General features: G+C 45.0%; 8 protein-coding genes across 8 annotated transcripts; 4 read left to right on the top strand and 4 right to left on the bottom strand.

The window, feature by feature from the left end:
• Nucleotides 1-180: 180 nt before the first annotated feature.
• PEX2_099070 (uncharacterized protein) lies at nt 181-1,138 on the top strand (the record flags this gene model as incomplete). The annotated part of the gene is made up of 2 exons (XM_016747177.1): nt 181-639; nt 692-1,138. The coding sequence occupies 2 exons, from the start codon at nt 181-183 to the stop codon at nt 1,136-1,138; spliced, it is 906 nt and encodes a 301-aa protein (XP_016594649.1).
• Nucleotides 1,139-1,526: 388 nt separating this feature from the next.
• On the bottom strand, nt 1,527-2,416 carry PEX2_099060 (uncharacterized protein; the record flags this gene model as incomplete). Its single annotated transcript, XM_016747176.1, has 3 exons — nt 1,527-1,901; nt 1,954-2,209; nt 2,274-2,416. 3 exons carry the CDS (start codon nt 2,414-2,416, stop codon nt 1,527-1,529), a joined length of 774 nt encoding a protein of 257 aa, XP_016594648.1.
• A 661-nt stretch (nt 2,417-3,077) lies between these two features.
• On the bottom strand, nt 3,078-3,248 carry PEX2_099050 (uncharacterized protein; the record flags this gene model as incomplete). Its single annotated transcript, XM_016747175.1, has 1 exon — nt 3,078-3,248. One exon carries the CDS (start codon nt 3,246-3,248, stop codon nt 3,078-3,080), a length of 171 nt encoding a protein of 56 aa, XP_016594647.1.
• Nucleotides 3,249-3,536: 288 nt separating this feature from the next.
• On the top strand, nt 3,537-5,290 carry PEX2_099040 (MFS transporter; the record flags this gene model as incomplete). The annotated part of the gene is made up of 4 exons (XM_016747174.1): nt 3,537-3,804; nt 3,872-3,893; nt 3,952-4,375; nt 4,436-5,290. 4 exons carry the CDS (start codon nt 3,537-3,539, stop codon nt 5,288-5,290), a joined length of 1,569 nt encoding a protein of 522 aa, XP_016594646.1.
• Nucleotides 5,291-10,540: 5,250 nt separating this feature from the next.
• PEX2_099030 (S-(hydroxymethyl)glutathione synthase) lies at nt 10,541-11,116 on the bottom strand (the record flags this gene model as incomplete). Its single annotated transcript, XM_016747173.1, has 1 exon — nt 10,541-11,116. One exon carries the CDS (start codon nt 11,114-11,116, stop codon nt 10,541-10,543), a length of 576 nt encoding a protein of 191 aa, XP_016594645.1.
• Nucleotides 11,117-12,095: 979 nt separating this feature from the next.
• PEX2_099020 (IQ calmodulin-binding motif protein) lies at nt 12,096-12,395 on the top strand (the record flags this gene model as incomplete). The annotated part of the gene is made up of 1 exon (XM_016747172.1): nt 12,096-12,395. The coding sequence occupies one exon, from the start codon at nt 12,096-12,098 to the stop codon at nt 12,393-12,395; it is 300 nt and encodes a 99-aa protein (XP_016594644.1).
• Nucleotides 12,396-13,317: 922 nt separating this feature from the next.
• On the top strand, nt 13,318-14,825 carry PEX2_099010 (prolyl hydroxylase family protein; the record flags this gene model as incomplete). Its single annotated transcript, XM_016747171.1, has 2 exons — nt 13,318-13,600; nt 13,654-14,825. The coding sequence occupies 2 exons, from the start codon at nt 13,318-13,320 to the stop codon at nt 14,823-14,825; spliced, it is 1,455 nt and encodes a 484-aa protein (XP_016594643.1).
• A 1,422-nt stretch (nt 14,826-16,247) lies between these two features.
• PEX2_099000 (uncharacterized protein) lies at nt 16,248-17,216 on the bottom strand (the record flags this gene model as incomplete). Its single annotated transcript, XM_016747170.1, has 1 exon — nt 16,248-17,216. The coding sequence occupies one exon, from the start codon at nt 17,214-17,216 to the stop codon at nt 16,248-16,250; it is 969 nt and encodes a 322-aa protein (XP_016594642.1).
• Nucleotides 17,217-20,833: the final 3,617 nt, after the last annotated feature.

Raw genomic sequence — 20,833 nt, 5'->3', positions numbered from 1 at the left:
CTATGGGATGGCGAGCCTGTGGCATCTGAGAGATAACAAACACTTGGTCATGGCGTCGTCATTACAGGTGGAACAGGCAGTGTAGGCGCGCATGTCGTTGCACGTCTAGCCCAGATGCCCTCTGTCACGAAAGTAATATGTCTCAACCGTCGCGGTCAGCTAGAGGCCCGAGAACGACAAATGCAGTCACTGGCCACAAAGGAACTCTCATTCCCTGAGGAGGCTCTTGCGAAAATCCAGGTCTTCGAAACCGACCTTGCAAAACCTCAGCTCGGGCTGTCGCCAGAAACCTACAAGAATCTACTGGAGTCTACCACACACATTCTGCACAATGCGTGGGCTATGAGTATCAAACGGCCGGTCCAGGGCTTTGAGTCACAGTTTCGTATTATGCGGAACTTGATCGAATTCGCCCGCGATCTCTCTTCACTAGGCGGTCCCCCGGTGAGCTTCCAGTTCATCTCGTCTATCGCCACTGTTGGGCATTACCCAATCTGGAAACAAGACCCGCATGTCCCAGAAGAGCGGTTGCCTCTTGATACGGTACTCCCTATTGGCTATGGGGATGCCAAATATATCTGCGAGCTCATGCTCGACCATACACTTCACGGTGACTCGCGGAGGTTCCACACATCGACCGTGCGTCTGGGACAGGTTGGAGCATCTGCCATTCCTTTTTAAATCGGCACAGACCATGAATCAGCTGCCTGATCTGCATGGGCCACTCTCCTGGACGCCTGTGGACGATGTGGCCGGCGCACTGGTCGACCTCCTCTTTGCCGATGACCCTTATCCGATTTACCATATCGACAACCCAATCAGGCAGCCATGGCAGGAAATGCTTTCCATTCTCGCCGATGCCCTCGGAATCCCGTCGGGCAACCGCCTGCCCTTAGACGAATGGGTGGCTTTAGTACGAGACTTCCCCGCAAATGCCCTTGACAAGGATCAAAACCCAGCCACGATGCTAGCTGATTTCCTTGAACATGATTTCCAACGCATGTCGGCGGGTGGTCTTCTTCTTGACACTACCAAGAGTCGAGAACACTCCCAAACTCTCCGCGCAGTCGGCCCAGTGAGCCCCGAGCTTGCGCGAAAGTTTATCCAATACTGGAAGAGTATTGGGTTCATTGCCTAGAGGTGAGCTCTTCTGAAGCAGCAAGTAACTATATTTGATCTCGTAAATATAAATGGAGTTATAGGTGAAATTTGCTGTTGCTATGTATTTAGTTCCGAATTTTGTCTCGTCTCAGAATATGAGGACCTGTACTGGAATGAAATAACTTGGGTATTTCTTGAACTTAACTTAGTCTTGCTGGGAACCCTAAAATCAAACACTTAAAATGTACTCGATAAATTGTCTTTCCCCACAAGAACTACCTGAAGTTACTATCATCATGGATCGTCTGGATTGACTAAGGAATAAAGTTGGTCAAATGCATAAAAATTCTGAAGGAACGAGGGAAAGCAGGTAGAAATATAACTAAATACACGATATTGTCGTTAAGGGCACCGAAATAATCAAGCTAGATCAGTGAATCCTGATTTAAGTGCTCATTGAACCACTCAATTCCTTGTACAAAAGCACTTCGCTTCGCATATCTCACATCTGGGATTGCTGGATCACCACGAACAGCAAATCCATGCTTTACACCACTATAGAGGTTGATTTGATAAGGAAGGCTCAACTCCCTCAAGATCCCCTCTGTGACGTGTCGCTTTTCAACCGAGAATATCCCGTCGGTTTCTGCTGCAGCAATAGATAGTGGCCCTTGAATGGCCTTGAGCTCGGCCTTTTCAATATGGGATGGGTGTGCTGTATAGCCCACATCGACTTTCCCCGGGTGCAGATGTCGCACGACATACTTGCCGCCGAAGCAATATCCTACAGCACCAATTCTCTAGTATATGTTAATACTGATGTTCATTGTATTTGACTGGGAACATACATACTTTGCAGTTGAATTTGGTCCTCATTTCTCTTAGACAGGATTCGACAATTGGATCAACAGTCGAGGGGAGGTGGCTCTTTCTTTCCGGGTGATACCCCCCGTTTCTCCACTTCTGCATATCGAATTCGCCTGGCTTGTTCAAAGGCACAGCATCACCGTAAAACATATCGGGCATGATAACAAAGTACCCATTCATGGCAAACTGGTCCGCAATGAGTTGAGCGTTTGGAACACGATGGCCGGTGATATCCGTGAGTCTGCCAGAAGTGAGAAATAGTGAACTTCGAGGGAACTTCGAGGGGATTATCAATAACGACTTACATCAAAATCCCATTTTCCGTCGACTTGGAAGGAGGGTGACTGGTATAGACCTCGAAGTCATCCACCATGGATACTGAGCCTTGTGGCTGACCATCATGTTTGAACCCTTGGTAGCAGCAAGATTGGGCAGGGAAGGACGCCATTTCAACAAAATCAAAGTAGGATGCCCTAATATTGGAGAGCTCAGATTATCGAGAAACCCCTTTTTTAATGTTCTCAAAAACCACGAGTCTGAAGTAGATAAAATCTATGCGAGATCCTTTATACATGTGATCTACCTAGGGGAAACTAAATAGAAGCTATCATCTCCGAAGCCCGAGGTTGCAGCGAATGAATGAGAGACTTTCGTGGCAAACTTCAAAAAGCATCCGCAAAAGGCAAGCCATCTACGTAGTAGCTAGACAGTATTTGGAAAGGGCATGAAAGTCTGGACGGACAAATCCGATCCGTATATGACCACATTCCTTGCATGATTAGAGGAGAGCAGATGCAGGAGGCTATTGGTGGATCTTCATGCCATAGAATTTCTATCGCCGAGAAATCCCAAATCAGATTATCAAGCCGAGTTGACTAAGTTTTCCGAATTATTCGGAGTTCATCGCTCGATCTAGGAACCGCATATGGATGAAGTCTACAGTGATAAATCTCACCCAAAGGGTGAATTTAGATTGATTCCCATATACCAGCAGAAAAATTGACAAGTCTAGACCCTTGTGGGGATGGCGTGTTCTCGGGGGACATGAATTCTTTGCCTAAGTCCGAACTTGCAGGGATAAAGGGACTATTGTATGTGTGTACTTAGATCTACAAGACTCCTATGGCCGAGGAAGGTTTGCATTTCCGAGGCCGAGAAAACAGAACAATTCCAAAATTAACTGGGATGGTCGGCTTACAAACGCCGATGGCTAATATTGTGGTGCAACATGTCTCTCTCCAGTAGACCCTGTAGATCTGTATCCATTTGACTCCACCCATAGACCCTGCCGTTATCCCGAGAAGGCTTGATTGCGGAAGCTCTCGGATTCGGACTTTAGAGGGACCCGCCCCACTATTGACCTCGGGAATAACATTTCTCGGCTCGGAACTCACCACCGAATTTAGATATTGAGGCCGAAAGTATCAAATCAAACCTTTGAAAACAAGCTCAGGTTCTGTAACAAATCCATTGAACTATAAGAGTGGATGTATCCGTCAAAACTTACATATATTGCTGGCTTTAATTGTCTATTATAACTAGCTTCTCCACTACAAAGTTCCTTCATAATGTCAACGCAAGATCCAGAAAAAGCCGAGCCTACGCAGGCTACGCCTACAATGGCAGAGAAGCCCCTGCCTAAGCAGTCATTCATGTCAAAGGTTCGACTGCGTGAATCTGGACAGACAGCCGCTTTCACTCACCCAGTCAGTCATATCAAGTCCGCCGACGATACTGTGGTCGACTTTGACGGGCCTGATGATCCATATCGCCCAATCAACTGGAGCTTTCAGAAGAAGGCCCTCACCACCATTCTTTATGGAATGACTACCATGGGTAAATGATTTTGGAAATGCATTCTCCTTTTCTGTTGTTTAGTTGCTGACTATCCTTGGAAACTTAGGTGCCATTTGGGCAAGTTCAATGTAAGATACTCCTGTTGAAAGAGTGAAACCAGTGTTTCCCATACTAATATTTATCTAGATACTCGCCCGCCATCCCAGGCATTGCAGAAGAATTTCATATTGGTGAAATCACTGCCACACTCGGTACAAGTATGCTATTGTTCGGCTTCGGGCTGGGACCTATCCTTTGGGCACCATTGTCCGAGCTTTATGGGCGGAAAAAAGTGGTTCTAGTTCCGTATTTCATTTCTATCATGTTTTCCTTTGCAACAGCAGTATCCAAAGATGTCCAGAGTGTCATGATCACTCGGTTCTTTGCCGGGTTCTTCGGCGGTGCCCCTATCACCAATACTGGGGGTGTATTGGCAGACATCTGGTCACCTCAACAACGTGGGGCTGCGATCGTGGCTTATGCAATGGCTTTGGTGGGTGGGCCGGTATTGGGTCCGATTGTGGGCGGTGCGATTGTTGACAGCTATCTTGGGTGGAGATGGACAGAATATGTAAGTCGATGAAATGGCTGCTTTTCCTGCTTGGAAGTTGTTTTACTAACTACTATTCAGATTACCGGAATTCTCCAACTGCTGATGCTGACGCTGGGCGTCATATTTCTTGATGAAACCTATCCCCCAGCGCTGCTCGTCTACAAGGCTCGAAGATTGCGTATCAGCACCGGGAACTGGGCCTTGCACGCCCGCCATGAAGAAATAGATTATAGCCTCAAGGATATGGCTGACAAGTATCTCTTCCGGCCGTTCCGTCTCTTAGTGACGCCTATCTGCTTCTTTGTGGCGCTATATGCTTCATTTGTGTACGGAATCCTCTATCTCAGTCTTGCTTCGTTCCCAGTCGAATTTCAGGAGACTCGAGGATGGAACCCGCTCGTCGGAAACCTGCCTTTCTTAGGAATTCTGACCGGTATGATTCTCGGAGCGATTGTCAACCTCCTTAACCAGAAATTCTATATTAAAAAATTCCGTGCAAACGGCAATCGCGCTGTACCCGAGGCGCGGCTCCCGCCTATGATGCTTGGCTCAGTCTTCTTTTCCGCCGGCATGTTTATTCTCGGCTGGACGAGTCCCAAGAACATATTCTGGCTGTGTCCAGTGATTGGAGCTGCCTCCATGGGGTTAGGTTTCTTCACCATCTTCCAATCTTCCCTGAATTACCTGGTAGACACTTTCACTCGCTTTTCTGCCAGTGCCATTGCGGTCAATACCTTCCTGCGCAGTATCTTCGGTGGTACTTTCCCACTATTTGCAACCATCATGTACCGTCGCATGGGAGTTCCTTGGGCGTCAAGTCTGTTGGGTTTCGTCGGGATGGCCCTCATCCCAATTCCGTTCGTGCTTTACGTCTATGGGCCTGGCATTCGAGCACGCGGGAAATGGTCTCAGCCCTCAGTACACGGACATTGAAACCCGCGAGCAAGAGCGGAGAGAGCGGATTGATAAAGGTGTGTCTATACCACAATTGCCCTCTCCACCACTGGGTTTCTTCTGAATGCCATTTAAGATTCACTGAGCAACGACTCCGAGAATTTACACGCCAATTCAGCTCTAAATACAAATCGTCCACTGGCAATCTGCTATGACGGTCAATAACTACCGAGTTAAATGGATAGCCACAAAGACCTCTAAAGTATAGTTCATATTATTATTTAAAAAGAAAAGAGGAAATATATGACTTAGAGGAAATCTTTTTGCTTTGGAGTCTTAAATAATCAGTTTCTATTTGTGACGATTGTCTCTCTTCTTTCCTTTCCTGGTAGAAGAATTTTAGCTACAATGCAAATGTACTCTTCTGATTATATTGATCTGGCTCGTCAAACTATCTCCATATCTTCTTATCATCATATTCTATCCTATGGGAGTGGCCGCAGCCTAGTAGACTGGAATTAGGGTGTTGGCTTAACTATGGGAGAAAAAGGTGGGGCACTGAGCAGACTAGAATACTTTTTATAAGTAGACTGGAATTACTTCTCGTATGAGGATCGTTCTGAAAATTTGTAGAGTTCTAATCTATATTCCGGAGATTATAGGTACTTAATTCTAGAGCAATTGGTCTAGCCGTAAAGGTATGGTAGCCGATTAAAATTTTGAATTATTTTGATAGGGTACGACTATACGGTATTTTTAATATTTATTCCTACTACTATCTAATATATGTTATTTTCCTATATTACTTCCTCGGACTTATTATTAGTCTTTATTTTTAACTTGGGACTTTATATAGCGAGACTAGGTATATACTAGCTAGTAGTTTATATTTTCTAATATTACTTTCTTAGAATTATTATTACTCTTTATTTTTAACTTAAGATTTTATATAGTAGGACTAGCCTTCCGCACGACCCAGTAAAACCCAGACCCAACCTAGACCCAACCCAGTCTGGGTTGGGTTCTGGGTCGTGCGGAAGTCTAGGTAGGCTCTGACACAACCCACAAATGGGTCCAAAACCTGGACTATTACCCAACTTTGCACAATTTCAGGTCTTGGCAGTCATAAAATTGTGCACTCGTAATCTTTGATATACTGATTCTGTTTGAATTTACTAGATTTAGTATCAATTTAGTATTAAAAATAGGTTTATTTAGTCCATACGCTTATTTGAAAACTAGAAAAAGACCTTGGTTTATTAGAAGTTAGTATGTAATGTGCTCACCGAAGATATAACTATGTTGTTCGGACCACTATCTCCTTTTTACCCCGCCCTTCTTTCCTCGTGCAAACAAACCCATCGTCCCCTAGCCTGACAGCACAAACCAGAAAAATTACGATTAAAGTGCTTCGCACTCGAGAAAAACGGTTGTTCCGGGAAATAAGTCTATTTTGACTCTGAAACAAGTACTACACGCAGCGCCGCGTCGACACCCACCCGTCCCATCCGACAATGGCCCTTTTGCGTGACACGTCGGAAATGAACATCGAACCATCGAGGCGAATATTCTCAAATCTACCGAAAGATGGAATTCGTTTGGTGCACATACAGCAGGGCTCAATTGTTGATGATATGGAATGCCGTGTTGAAGAGGCCACACTATCCGACACATCTCTTTCTTATGAAGCCTTGTCCTACGTCTGGGGAACATTCGACATGAAGAAATACATATCTGTCAATGGCGAAAGATTTCGAGTGACATCAAACCTGGCCGAGGCCCTCAGGATGCTGAGACAGCCTGATAAAGAAGTGACTATGTGGATTGACGCTGTGTGTGTTAACCAGACCGATAAATTGGAGAAGAACACACAGATCCCACTGATGGGTAGGATATACAAAAGTGCCGCGAAGGTCGTCGCTTTTCTGGGCAAACATGACGAGACCAGTTTAAAATTATTCAATGTTCTCATGCAAAAGGAAGAGATCGATCTATTTGACCTTTATCTTCTTCAATCTGCCAAGCAGTCACTCCTCCGTCGGGAATATTGGCAGCGTGCTTGGATTGTACAAGAGTCTTTGCTTGCCTGTGAGAGGTATATCCAATGCGGCCTAGAAAGGGTTTCCTTCTCAAGACTGAAAGAGTTCCACAACGTTCTAATAAGTGATGTTGGGCATATTGAACTCTCTCCAACAGATCCCGAACGCCATACAATTATGACCCTCTGTCGCAATGATTGGCACTCACGCTTTGACCAGCTTTGTTCGACAACATCAGAGCTATCCATAATTGATTTTCTCGACGGATTTCTTGAGAGCCAGTGTGGAGATCCGCGAGACCACATATATGCATTTCTCAGCCTTCTCCCCCCCAAGCTCAAAAAAGATATTGAACCCAATTATGAAAAACCGCCAGGTGAAGTGATTTGCAAAGCAATTCAAGCGGTGATCATGGCAACGCAGAGTCTCTACATAATTACGCTGAGAGCACGACAGGTCTTGTCATCAGAAAAATGGCAACAATCACTTCCATCGTGGTGTCCCTTCTTCGGGGTCCCATATAGGAACCATCCAAATACTACTGTTCTTGAAGGGGATACACGTCTCCGTGTGGCCGACGAGGAATTCGCAAGATTTTCAGAAGAAGGCAAGGTTCTTCACGTCAAGGGAGTCAGACTCGGTAAAATTTGCCATACAGTCCCTCACTTCCCTCAGGCTGATCGTCCGTTCAAGGAATTAACAGCTCAGCATAAAAATAGACTCTTTTATGAGCGGAAGTACGCTTATAAGTGCATACAATTTTTCTTAAAATGGCGCTGCGGGGATGTTGACTTGAATCACACGCTGTTTGGTGAACTCATGTGCACAACATATCTCCCCCGACTTTTGGCCTGTTTGGAGGGAAGGGCCAGATTTGATGGGCACCAGATTAGTCAGATGAATGATTTTGCACAGTCATTCCATGGAATGCAGCTTTGCGCCTTTAGGTGTGCTGACTTGATTGCCTATGGTGGACGCAACACTAAATCCCCTCTCAACAAGCAAAAGCTTGATTTTGCTATCATTCCACAAAGGGCGCGCTGCAAAGATTTATTATACGTGGTGCATGGCTGCGAGCAGCTTGTCGTACTTCGCCGGTGTTGTGATCAACAAGGTAGATTTTATAGAGTTGTGGGTGACGCAAAAGTTTATGGGCACACAGGTCATGACATCCTGTCTCAAGTTAATGCTTGTAAGCTCACACCATTGAAGTTGATATGATAACTAGAAGCTATCAATTTGTCTAGTTGTTAAACAAGCCATTGTCACCGGCTTCGAATAAATAGATACTTAAGTCCCATACTTACCCTTATCTGACACTTTCTATTTCAGCCTTCATCTCACTAGACTGCTTAGCTTATCTTCACTTTTGTTGAAAGTCCCTCAAAATTATGCGATCTGAGGGATCGGTTGCTAGAACTCGGCCTTAGCAAAATTCCCCAAGTCAAACCTCTCACCTCTCGAGTCCACTTTACAGTGATATTGATGGGTTCAATAAACATGGCATCGAGACTTCTGGCTAGCCTAAAGACCCTGTATAGGTCTAAGGCGACCCGGTCATGTAGAGAGAGTGAGAGCGTGTGTAATACATAATGGGTTAGACCTCGTGACAAGTAGTAGTGGTGGTGGACCGACAAAGATGCTTTGTGGAAGTCTCCCTAGGTACGATGGTTAACTGTCAGATTTCATAGTCTCTCTGTAGCTTAGCTTCTACAACTCTCTACTCAATACATCTTACATTCACCATGCACTTCGATGTAGTCCTCTCCTGACATTAACCCATGATCATAATACAGCGCTACTTTACATATGGTATACTGACAACCGGGAAGGCCTTGGTATACCTATATCAGTAGTAGACTGTGTCGTATCTTGTCCGTGGACACTGGCCTAGTGCCCAAATCAATGGGCTTTTTCTATTTATACACCCAAAGCCCAAGATTATGCAATAGTCTTCTACGCAGTAATTTTTCAGGCTATAGCATGCACAGTGGAAATGTACTCCTAGTGGAATGAACCTTGAGGCATCACTTGGTTGGAAATTCTTGTTCCTACCGTGTTTAATATCCCCAGACAATGAGTAACGGGATAAAATCATCCTATCAGAGGAAACTTTTTTAGAAGATTGGTTAATGGTGTGACTGAGAGCGGATATGCCTAGCTGATCACATTAAACCTACACCCTCTTCGCATCAAAGTCCGTCTACCATGAATCATCATGATCCCGCTGATACAGAAGCAAATGCTAATTAGAAAGACTGTTCATCTCCTTAGTACATAGATCTAGCCAAATATAGAGGTCTTAGCAAGACTTTGACATTGCCCGTCTATAGGCACCTAGGAGGTGCGCGGTGGGCATTTTGGATTTTCGAGTGCCCGTCCACAACGCCCACCGCCTATAGGTATCCCAATCTCGGGTATACCTAGACTTCCGTACCGGCCCATAAAGCCCAGAGCCCGACCCGACCCAACCCGCAAATGGGTTGGGTTTTGTGCCTGGCCTTAGGCCCACCGATAGGCCTTGGGCCCGGGGTAAAAGCCCACTAGGCTTTAATGGGGGCCCAGTGGGCCCTAAACAGTACAAATTTACCGAGAATTCAGAAGTTAAACCCCTGTTTAGGGATTTTAAAATTACCTTTCGTTTTACCCCTATTTATAAGCCTTATTCTAAAGGTAATATTTCATTAGTTTAAATTATTTAGAATTAATTACTAGTGACTAGGGCCCCAGAAAACCTAGTATAGGCCCAGTTCGACCTAGTTTTTATATAAAAGGGGGTCTTAGCAGTCATAAACCAGCTAAATAAGTAGAATATATATATAATTGGCATTTTTACTTAGTTTAGGACCTAATTTAGGGCCCCAGACCTAGTACTTACTGGGTTACCTAGTCTGACCCAAACCCATTACTCGGTTGAATCCTTCGACCCAAAATGGGTTATGCGGAAGACTAGTTATAAAATACCTGGTCTACTTTGGACAAAAGTGAAATGCTAATATCGGTTAATAAAGGCTCCCACGAACCAATGAGATGCACTGAATAGCGGTAAGTAATCTATGGTAAAGTGAGGCTGTATAGGCCACCTCCTATAGGATAGATTAATTGAACTTTGATTGATCGATTCATAACCGACCCAATATTCTTAGCAAGTATATTCTCCATAATCCCCTCCCAATCCAAACTCCGCCACCACCTCTGACAAGCACCACCTTCTAAGTACATGGAATCATTGCGTAACACTTTTTCCCGATCACAAATTGGCAAATCTGATACCGGACTTCTGAGCTGTAAAGGTAGAAATAAGATCCATCAGCACTGGCGACAGCACATCGTACGTCTGCAGTCCAATGGCCTTGAATTTGGCTCTCACTTCATCCATTTCTTTCGGGTGGGAACCCTGTTCAATGATGGATGAGACAAAACCGGCGAATTGTGGTTCCTGCCAGCCCTTTTCATCAGACAACTCCACGTGTACAAAGTCGAGACCCTTAAAAGGATGATCCTTCTCGATGCGCCCGAAAAGATGCACACCGCATTCCTTGCAGGCATTCCGTTGAATGGTGGCTTCCTCGTCCACAATCGAAAGTTTCGCAGCATTTGCTGTCACTGAGACGGCATCTCGGGGTACAACACCAACAATGGAGAAGAGAGAACCGGATGGCTTCCAACACTTGGAGCAGCCACAGGCGTGGTTGTGGGCAACATTGCTATTCAAAGTGATCTCGACCTGGTCGGAGGCGCAGCGGCAGTGGAGCTTCCCACCCGAGAAGCTACTGGAGCCTGCTATGATGCCATTGTCGATGAGAGGGTGGAGAGAGGGTGCCATGATGATAAATGTAATCCGAATGGGTATGATTGAGGTTAATGGAAGAATTTAAAATAAATGTTAAGCCCATTTATATATATAGATAAAAGCTCCAACATTAATACTCAAATCCCCTCACATCTCCTCACGAGGGGTTACCGGGGCGTCATCCCGGGAGTATATGGGCACGGATGGTATAGATTGCCAATTGTGGGGGAGGTTCGGCTTCTGAATGGGGAAATAATTTCCCATCTACTTGTCAGACTCGGGATCTATACCGATCCTTTTTTTTAATCAGCGGGGAAAACGAATTCATAATGAGGGGTCTATTCAGCTCTCCAATTCTTATGATTATGTATATTCTTTCTCTGTACGGAGTAATGGCCACGATCATATTCGAAACCTGTTGAAGATGTTGATGTCCACCTGTGGACTGTCAAACGACCTTCCCTGCCCAGGTGTGGACATGGACCTAGCTCACCTGGACTTTGATGAATCACATTTTTGTTGAACTTTGACTTCTTGACTTCTAAGCTTCTTCACTTTTCTATTTCTTCCAACTTTCTAGCTAGTAACTTCTCCGTGACCAAAATTCTGGTAACTTCCACTCTTGCTGATGTCATCGATAAGGAACAAGCCGCGCGGACGGTTCAGGTATAGGCACCATATAAATCCTGGCGTGATTGATTTTCGCCGACCAGCATTAGAGAATTTATTGCGGTCACCGAACGCGACGAGAGCTACGCGGACTTGACCTGGCTCCTTCCACCAGATGGGTTGAGGTAAGTGTATCTCTTGCGCAAAACGGACCGAATCTAACCTTGTTCTTTGCCCCTCTAAGCCTTTCACGAAGCCCAGTGGCACCAACTCTATCAATCCCCCGAGTGTCGCGTGACCCCCGAGAATGATGGTCTCAATCAAAAGTCGTCGAAACTAGCAACGCGTGGTTAATGCCGCTAGAGAACATAACGTAGAGATCGCATCGGGTGTTACAGCAAAGATGGATATTCGATACTTTCTCGAAATATTTGATCTCAAACATCGACACGGAAGCAATCTGTGCTCGTATCACACGTATTGGCGGAAGTCATTATCAAACAAAAACTTCTTCTATTGGTTGGAAGGCGATGGACAAAAGAAAATGGACCTTCCACTATGCTCACAAGACTTGAGAAAGAACATATCCGTTATCTCACAGGCGAGGAAGGTTGAATTACATGGTGATGAGACTGGGCTATTGCGCTGGGCCAAAAACAATGAACTCGATGAGCAAGTCTTATTTCATGGTCGCTGGAATTGAAGGTAACACCAAACAAAACGAAAGGCGCGTGCTGTACATGAGAAGGTCGAGGCTTCTAAGCAAAAGTTCCACCAATTCCAAGAATGAGTGGGAGACAATTGCTGCTTATGAAAAAGTCTGATTGTACCTAGACTTCAGGTCTTATCACACTCGGGTTGCACAGCTTCCTAACGCCTGATTCGCTCATGAGTATAATAGCAAAAGTCCGTATGATCGCACGGTAGGTGAAAACAGTCGCAGAACTTAGGCATGGTGAGGTTTCGCAGAATCCTCCGAGGTTGTGATCATAAAGTCCCGCACCGAAGGTGGTCTCAACGAAGGCTTCAAGGTGTCTTGCAAAACAGGGGTTGCGCAAGTGAAGATCCAGTGTGGCAAGCATAATCCTATAATCCTCGATTTCATATATTCTCGCGACCTACATTGCCCTACATATTTTCGAATCCGTGAACGTTGTGACAAGAAACTGTCGCAGTGTTGAAAACTTATGGAAAGGCCTTTTTGTGTCCTAACAAGGTTGGTTCTTCGCAAACAACCTGCCCGATCCCAACGTCTCGAGACAGGCAACAACGGCCATTCTTCTCCATCGCTGTGGCCAAATTAGCCAATTGCATCGATATCAGTTGATCTCCGAGTTAGACCTTTCATGGACAGGGCTGAAAGCCCATTGTCCCGTATGCAACAAGATATAGACGCATATAGGCATTTAAAACCCTGAACAGCATGCGAGATGTTCCACCCCGGATTGAATTGTGTGACGAATAATATCATCATAAACCTTTCCAAACCCTTGGAACCTTGAAAAGTTGCCGATTTTACATAATCCGAGTGCGTCCCCGGTCGGACTTCTCGGGCAAAATATCCGAAGAATTGTAGACTCATGAACTCCTGGTCACTTTAACTCGCCAATCTATATGTAAAAATAATGACCAAGTCCAAAGCAGCCAAGCGCAAGCGCAACGCACAAGTCGACCTCCCAAAAAAGCTTCCCAAGCCAGTCCCGAATCTAACACCGCCTCCGGATGGCGTCCCCCTCGAGTCCACACATCTCAATGCCGTCGTCTCGGACGAAGAACTCGACATCACAATCGAGACACTGGCGGCGCTTGCACAGTATCCTAGCCTGACAAAGTCAAAAGCATGCAAGGACCTCCGAGTGGCAGTCTATGATTTCCGCCAAACATGCACTACGGGTGTCAACACTGCCGGTATGTTGTCTTGTCTCTGCTCAAAGACTGTAACTAATCACGCCATTCGATAGAGGGCGCCAACTTGACAGCCCGAATAACCGGTGCATTGGCAGACGAAAAATACATTGAAGCTAGGATCTTGCTCGCGGAGATGAGGATTCGGGGGGAACAACCCAAAATCGGAGCCTTGTGTCGCTGGGTACGAGATCTGGATGTCGTCAGCGGCCTCTCGACGCAGCCCAAGGGGCACGATCATGTCCCCCCGGAGCGCAGTGTGAAGGAAATGGAAATTCTCGGTGTGCTTGATGCCATCCTACGCGTCAGCACCCCGATTGACACCAACACGAACGCTGTTGACTCAACCAATCCCATCGCCTTCCAGTCCATCTGGGACCTCCGCCCCTCGACAACACCACTCCCGGTCTACGCTTCAGTCCTCGACAAATCAATCTTGGAAGAGGCGCCCAAGTCTCAATCTGCCCTCCGCATTATCGAACAAACCCCTGGCCCACTCCGCAAACCCCCAAACCATCATCCCGCCATCCTCTTTACGACCACCCCGAACGCCGTCCCACTGGCTCCGGTCGGTCCTTCCATAACATACCACGCACATCCCGCTGTGCCAGGCCTTGGCCTCGTCCTCAACGTGCTATCCGCTGATGAGTGCAAGGCGATCATCGCTGCCGGTGAATCTGTCAATTTTCTGCCGGACGCGCCCCTTCGTGAAGATGGGGACATAAGCATCCTGGCCCACAACTTTTACTGGATCATCGACACCACATTCCACGACATCCTTTGGGCGCGAATCTCCCCGTATGTGCCGCCCTCCATCAACGGTCGCATGGTCCGAGGTATCAATCGTCGCTTCCGTGTGTACAGGTACGTTCCCGGAGCCGAATATCGCTGCCACATTGACGGAGCCTGGCCACCGTCCGGTATTCTCCCGGATGACACATACGTGTATGACTCCTCGCCCGAGGGAAAAAAGCAGAGCTCGATGTACACCTTCCTATTATATCTCAACGATGAGTTTGAGGGCGGAGAGACAACGTTCTTCATGCCAGCCCCGCGGGAGGGAACCCTCAATGGCTACCCAGTGCGACCTGTAATGGGAGCTGTTGCGATATTCCCACATGGGGAGTCGAATGGAGCCTTGCTGCATGAAGGTACAGGGGTGAGGAAGGGAGCAAAATATATTATTCGGACTGACGTAGAGTATGATGTGAAGCCTTCCGAAGAGTGATAATCGAGATATGAATTATGTAGAATTGGTCTTTTGCCACCAAAATGTCATTAATAAAGGCCGCGATATTGGTTCATGTTTGAAATCGTACATGTTGTAGATTGAACTGCCAATCACGCTCTGGAACGGAGTTCGTTTCCTTCCATTATCTCCGAGAATATTATTGAGAATGGCAGGACCTAGGCGATTAGAGGGTTGCAGGGGGTCTGCGAATAATTGCATTCCATCTTTGACAGGGTAAATGTTATTATGTGTTCACATACTTTCAATGGTATCAATTGTCACATCCCTAGAGGGCTGTGGATCTCCAGGTATGATAATACGTCGTCAAATCTCCTAGAAAGGGATATAGTCCCCAAATAAGAGGTAGAGATTACCTCTGCAAAGGAAATCACATCTCATTTTTAACTTTCTAAAAAACCCAAGAGAGAAAAACATTTTTCAAAAAGACATTGTACATTTCATTTTATTTTATTGGTATATACATGGCAAGTTCCCGGGGTCAAGCCTACCAACTAACCTCCTTAGTCGAATGCTTCCAAGAAGTTCCTGAGTGTACCCCAACTTCTTACACTCTGCTTCTTCTTCCTTGCAGCAGCGCATCTTTCAATGGCGATCTGCTGTCATGGAGAGGGCAAGAGCCACTGCTCTACAGATGCCTTGGGCACTGAAATTTGCAGGAAACTATGCGCAGATGGATCGAAGCCAAACCCGTTTTGCGGGAAAGGAAGTGAGTAATTCTATAAAACTCTTTAGTTTCGGATCGATCATTAACGAAACAAAAAAAAAAGAATGTGATCTTCTTGGCTGCAACTACAGTGAGGGATGTCATAAATAACCATATACTGGAGCTAAGCTGCACGGGCACAACACACGATCAGATTGGCTTGGTTTCATTGAGCATCTGTAAATAATGCTTGAGGTTTGGAATAGAAATGGATAGTTGACCTGGATGAAGATATAGGTTTCTCAGTGTTGATGTCTACGATGGTAGACGATGGTGTACCATGTGTAGATTGTTAGAGAGTTAATGTACAAACTAGGAAAGGTGACTGACTATTATAGTCAGTAACTATGGGATGGCAAGCCTGTGGCATCTGAGAGATAACAAACACTCAGCGTTCGGCTTCGAGTTCTGGTGAGACATTTGGACATTTTCTGTATGGGCGAATAAAACGCAGGTCGATCGCCATCTCAGGACCAAAGTTTTAGGGACGCCTCATATGGTTTGATGCAAAAACCTTAGAAATTCAATTTCAGCTATATTATATTATGGATACGAAAAGACCATTGATGGGTGGGATCCTTGGAATTATCTCTTTACGGATTGAGGGTCATCACTGCTAAGCCAAAGTAATATAACGGAATCTAGGGGGTATTTTGATAAACACCTATTGAAACAAATGATGATACAGCAATCTCTCAAGCGGGCCCGACGTGATGCTCCAACAAACCCCAAGAGGAATGTGATCTTACGGGCGATATTTGGAACCCTCGATCACTTTGATCAGATCTTTCTGGATCGGTGACAAAAGCGGCAGTGTTGTCGTGATGCTTCGCACTCCAGCGTGGGTCGATGTGAAGATCATCGTGTAGCTGTTCGACGTCTTCGATGACCGATGGATTTGTGCGGATCACAACAAGAAGACTATTTAGTACCGTGAATTCTAGCAACAACTTGATACTATAGGCCACTGGCTTGAAGGTAGTCTGCACATCAAAGTGGTTGGTATACTCTGTCGTCAGGAGAGCTGCATCCAACAAAATTGCGAGGGCGTTGACAAGAATGAGGTTTATTACAACTCTCTGGCCGCGGCGGCCCTTCATCACCAAAACGGGCCTCAGGCTAGTCATGGTTTCCCAGATGTATAAACCACTGATAATTGTCTCTTGAGCCGCGAATCCCGCCAATTGAATACGCTCGTATATATCAAACGGGCCGAGAAAGCTTTCGACATCGAGATTGATCCCAAGGAAGAGAACAGTGGTGGGAATATGCAAAGCACAAAAGTTGAAGATGATCATGCCCAGCACCCAGCGGGAGTAGCAATCATAGTTAGTGACCAGATGCAGTCGCGAGTACAACACCACAGACTGACCAGTCACCATCGCATACCAGCCGATACAGATCAAAACACACATAGGGAGATTGGGGGCGAGAGCAAAGTAGCGAAGAAATGTCGAAAGAGAGTGAAGAAAAATTCCCAGGGTGGCGATCACCATGCTCCAGAAATAAAGGCCGCGACGGCGTTGGAAGGTATTGAAAATTAAAACCAGGATTTGGAGGACATTCCAACATGCCAGGGCGAAGAGAGCTGCAATTACCATTGCAACCGCCCGAGACACTTTGATAGGTCCCGATTCACCTGTCGCATTGGTTTCACCTGTCATCTTGGTGAACGGCGAAGATTGAGCCAGCGATAAGTGTTGGAAGACGCTCGAGTGGAGGTTCTCGAATTGATGAGCAATGCTGTGGGCCGAAGCCGTTCATAGGAAAGTGGGCATGGTAGTTGAACTTGGATTGAATCACCGATTGTTGAGAAGAATATGTTGTAGAGGCAGGGGTACTCCGTACATAGGAGAACGGGGCCAATTCGGACGATCGCTGTGGAGGTTTGAGGCTAGACCCCAATGGGAAAAGTAATTAGTGCATTTAGAGTTGAGCTACTGACTCCACTTGGGCAGCTATCGTTGGGCCATATACAGTGGTGATATCATTTCCAAGGTTGTCTCATCCTTCACCTTCTGGATTGGGTTATATTCCAAGGTTTCATGCAGACTTGGTTTTGGTACTTACCATGTGCCGGTTTCAGATCTTCGACGGGAGAATCCCAAACTAAAAGTGGGCGAATAACAACTCCAAGGTTCCAAAAGACGAGGGGAGATCTACACAAACTCTATCCCTAGTACGCATATGGTAAGACTGGACAGGTCTCACGGAAAATTTGTCAGTGATTCTGTTGTATTGCCTGTACTTCAATGTTTGTCGAAAGAGGGCTCTCGAATAAACTCAAAACAGACCCGACACTATTGAAATAGCCATAGAATATGAAGCAAAGGCCAGGAAGTGAGATACAGAGACCACTGCTAAATCTACCTGCATTTTAGGCAACGGGTCGGTGAATTCAACAGCAACAACAAAGGAGTCAAGAACCGAACTATTTTGGCATTTTTTACTGTACCAACAGCAGAGCAGCAGAGTTGGCTTTTGCAGAATTCGCAGTGCTAGATGAGAACCTAATCACCACGTAGAAAGAAATGCTCAGCTCCGACGCCAATGAAAACCGAGGTAACTGCTGCTGATGGTATATGGTGATAGGCACAGCGACTTCGCTCGCATCCGTGATACCCATTATGGTTGTCACTGGTGGACCATTTGGACCATCGAAGGTCATAACCGTATTGCAAATCGTGGGGAGTTTCATTCGCCGGCACCTTTCATTATTTTTTTTATGTTTCATAGGCTGTGGCTTGTCTCCAACCCCGCAACGTGCACGCCGATGGGACCTACCGAAAAATTCTCTGGACTCGGTGACGCGACTATCCACGGGAACGCTCGGACCTCCAACTTCGAGGGGGGCCTCAATGGCGTGCTGCCTCACTGCCCCGTTGAGGTGGGGCTCTACCAAGGGATGCTTAAGGTCGTCTAAATATGAGATTTTAGATATTTTAGACCTGTATGGCTTTCATCTCCAAGCCATGGTAGCCCAAAATTCTTTCGCTAGTGGAAAATTGTTGTGTCTTGCAGCGAATGCCAGAGATTTGTTGCCATGATGGTCTGTTGCATTGATTTCAGAATCATCAGCCGCAACTTACTCTCTAGATGGTGTGCTATCACAAACCCAACACCTGAGTATTTTGATTTGAAACGATCTTATTACTTATCTAGAGCATTCACCATGGGAAGTTTCGGATCACTAATCTACCAAGAAATTCTCCATTCTTCAGCTTCGCGTTCTATGGTACCGAGAAGCTGCTAATGTAATGACGCATTGTAACGAAAGCGCCAATGGCTGATACTTCCGCGTGTGGTAGTTCTTCAGCTTAGGAGGCCGCCCTCAGATAGTATACTAATATGATCAAATATCATTACAATATTTTTTGTATGTTTACAGTAAAGCCTTTTCAGCCTAAAAGTAATGTGACCGTTTCGTAATCGGTGGAAGTGAGTTCGATAGTCGCATGAGAGCCAAGGAACAACACACAGGGGGAAGGTATTTTTTTGCGATTTAATTTTAACACCCTAATAGAGCCACCTTGTATGTTGGGCCAACTAAAAGAATCTTCCTCAATAAACCCCTTTTCGCGGCTACCGAATGAATGATTGGCCAACGAAAGCTGTATTCCATAAGGATAAATCGCGAGACTGACCTCTAAATCCAAAACATTACCAAAAAGAACAGTGCCTTTCCGTTGATCAGTGATGGAGGATGGCTCCCACTTTCATCAGAAATAGCCTTAGTATCTATAGCAGATGATGTACGCAAATCTGCGTTTCTATACTGTGCAGGAGAAGACGCAGAAAGATGTAGGTTGTTGTTGGATCTACATACTGCCATGGAGCCCTCTATATAGCTCCATAAGGACAAAGAAAGAGAGGGCTGACTATCTGCCGGAAGCAAGCAAAGTCTCGATTCATTGCTGCACGGGTGCATGCATCAGTAAATATACTCGCAGTCTTGAAACAAGTCTTAGGACTTGCAGCATCAGGGGCCGTCACTGCATTCATGGAAGAGGCAGATTATATCCAATAGCGACCTACCATCGCATTTAATTGATAAAATAATTTCAGCCTCATAGACTTTATGCCATGGATTGTGGTGAAAACCCAACAGGTTCTTTGGGCTCGCTAACGATTATATCATCGATCGGTGCACAAATCAGCAAGTTGGCGCATCAAGCCCCAAGTTAGCCCAATAAGCTGGCTACCGTAGTATCATACTTTGTGGTTTGTGTGCATATGGGCTAGTGCATATAAAAGCAGGTGTGTAGTGTTGGTTTTAACTTATTTTTTGCGATAATACTCTTTGTCATATGGCGAAGTTAACCCATTCACTGTGGTAGAAACCTATTGATGTCTACGATGGTAGACGATGGTGTACAATATGTAAATTGTTGTAGAGTTACTGTACAAACTAGGAAAGATGACTAACTATATAGTCAGTAACTATGGGATAGCGAGCCTGTGGTATCTGAGAGATAACAAACACCCCCCACGATCAATACCACATGAATCGTTTAAAAAGAATCCCCCTATAGTCCTTTCCTATATGAAAAATAAAGCTATTTAGCTTCTAAAAAACCTTTCTTTAGGTATTAGGACGTAGTCTTAATTGATCAATAAATCGCCGGAACGCTGTTGCTCCTAAAGGCTTTGTAAAACTATTAGTGGCTTGTTCCTATATAGGAATATATTTAAGTGTTACTAAGCCTAATGAGACTTTTTATTATAGGAAATAGTATTGTATAGTAATATACTTAGTTCTTATATAGTATTCTGGGTTCTTAGCAAGTGTAATAGTATTAGTATTGTCGGTATAGATAATAACTAGCTTTTATAATAAGCTATAATCTTATATCTTTAATTTATTAAGTAGTAAGATTAACTAGCGCGCTTCTTATATAGCTAATACCTATATAATATACTTAGATTCGGTTAATAAGAGAGTAATATAAGCTTACTTCTTTAATACCTAGGAAATAGGCCTATTAGTAAGGTAAAAGATAAAGCTAGAAGTAGAGATCCTATTAGTAGAGTAAGGACTAATATAGTTAGTATTATAGTAACTATATAGAGTAGATTAGTGATTACTTTTAAATTAGATATAGTGATTAATTATACCTAAAAGGTAGCAGAATAGATATTTAAGAGCCTATTTATATTATTAGCTAGGATTTCTAGTATACTTAGTAAGCTAGATAGTAGTATAAGAGATATCGCTATAGGTACTAACTATTAACTAAATAATTTTACTAACCTATTCCTAGTATAGCTTATATTTAGTAGG

The sequence above is a fragment of the Penicillium expansum genome (assembly GCF_000769745.1).
Source record: "Penicillium expansum strain MD-8 chromosome Unknown contig351, whole genome shotgun sequence".
NCBI classification, from domain to species: domain Eukaryota; kingdom Fungi; phylum Ascomycota; class Eurotiomycetes; order Eurotiales; family Aspergillaceae; genus Penicillium; species Penicillium expansum.
The sequence above is the reverse complement of the archived record's forward strand: the minus strand, read 5'-3'. Positions and strand labels throughout refer to the sequence as shown.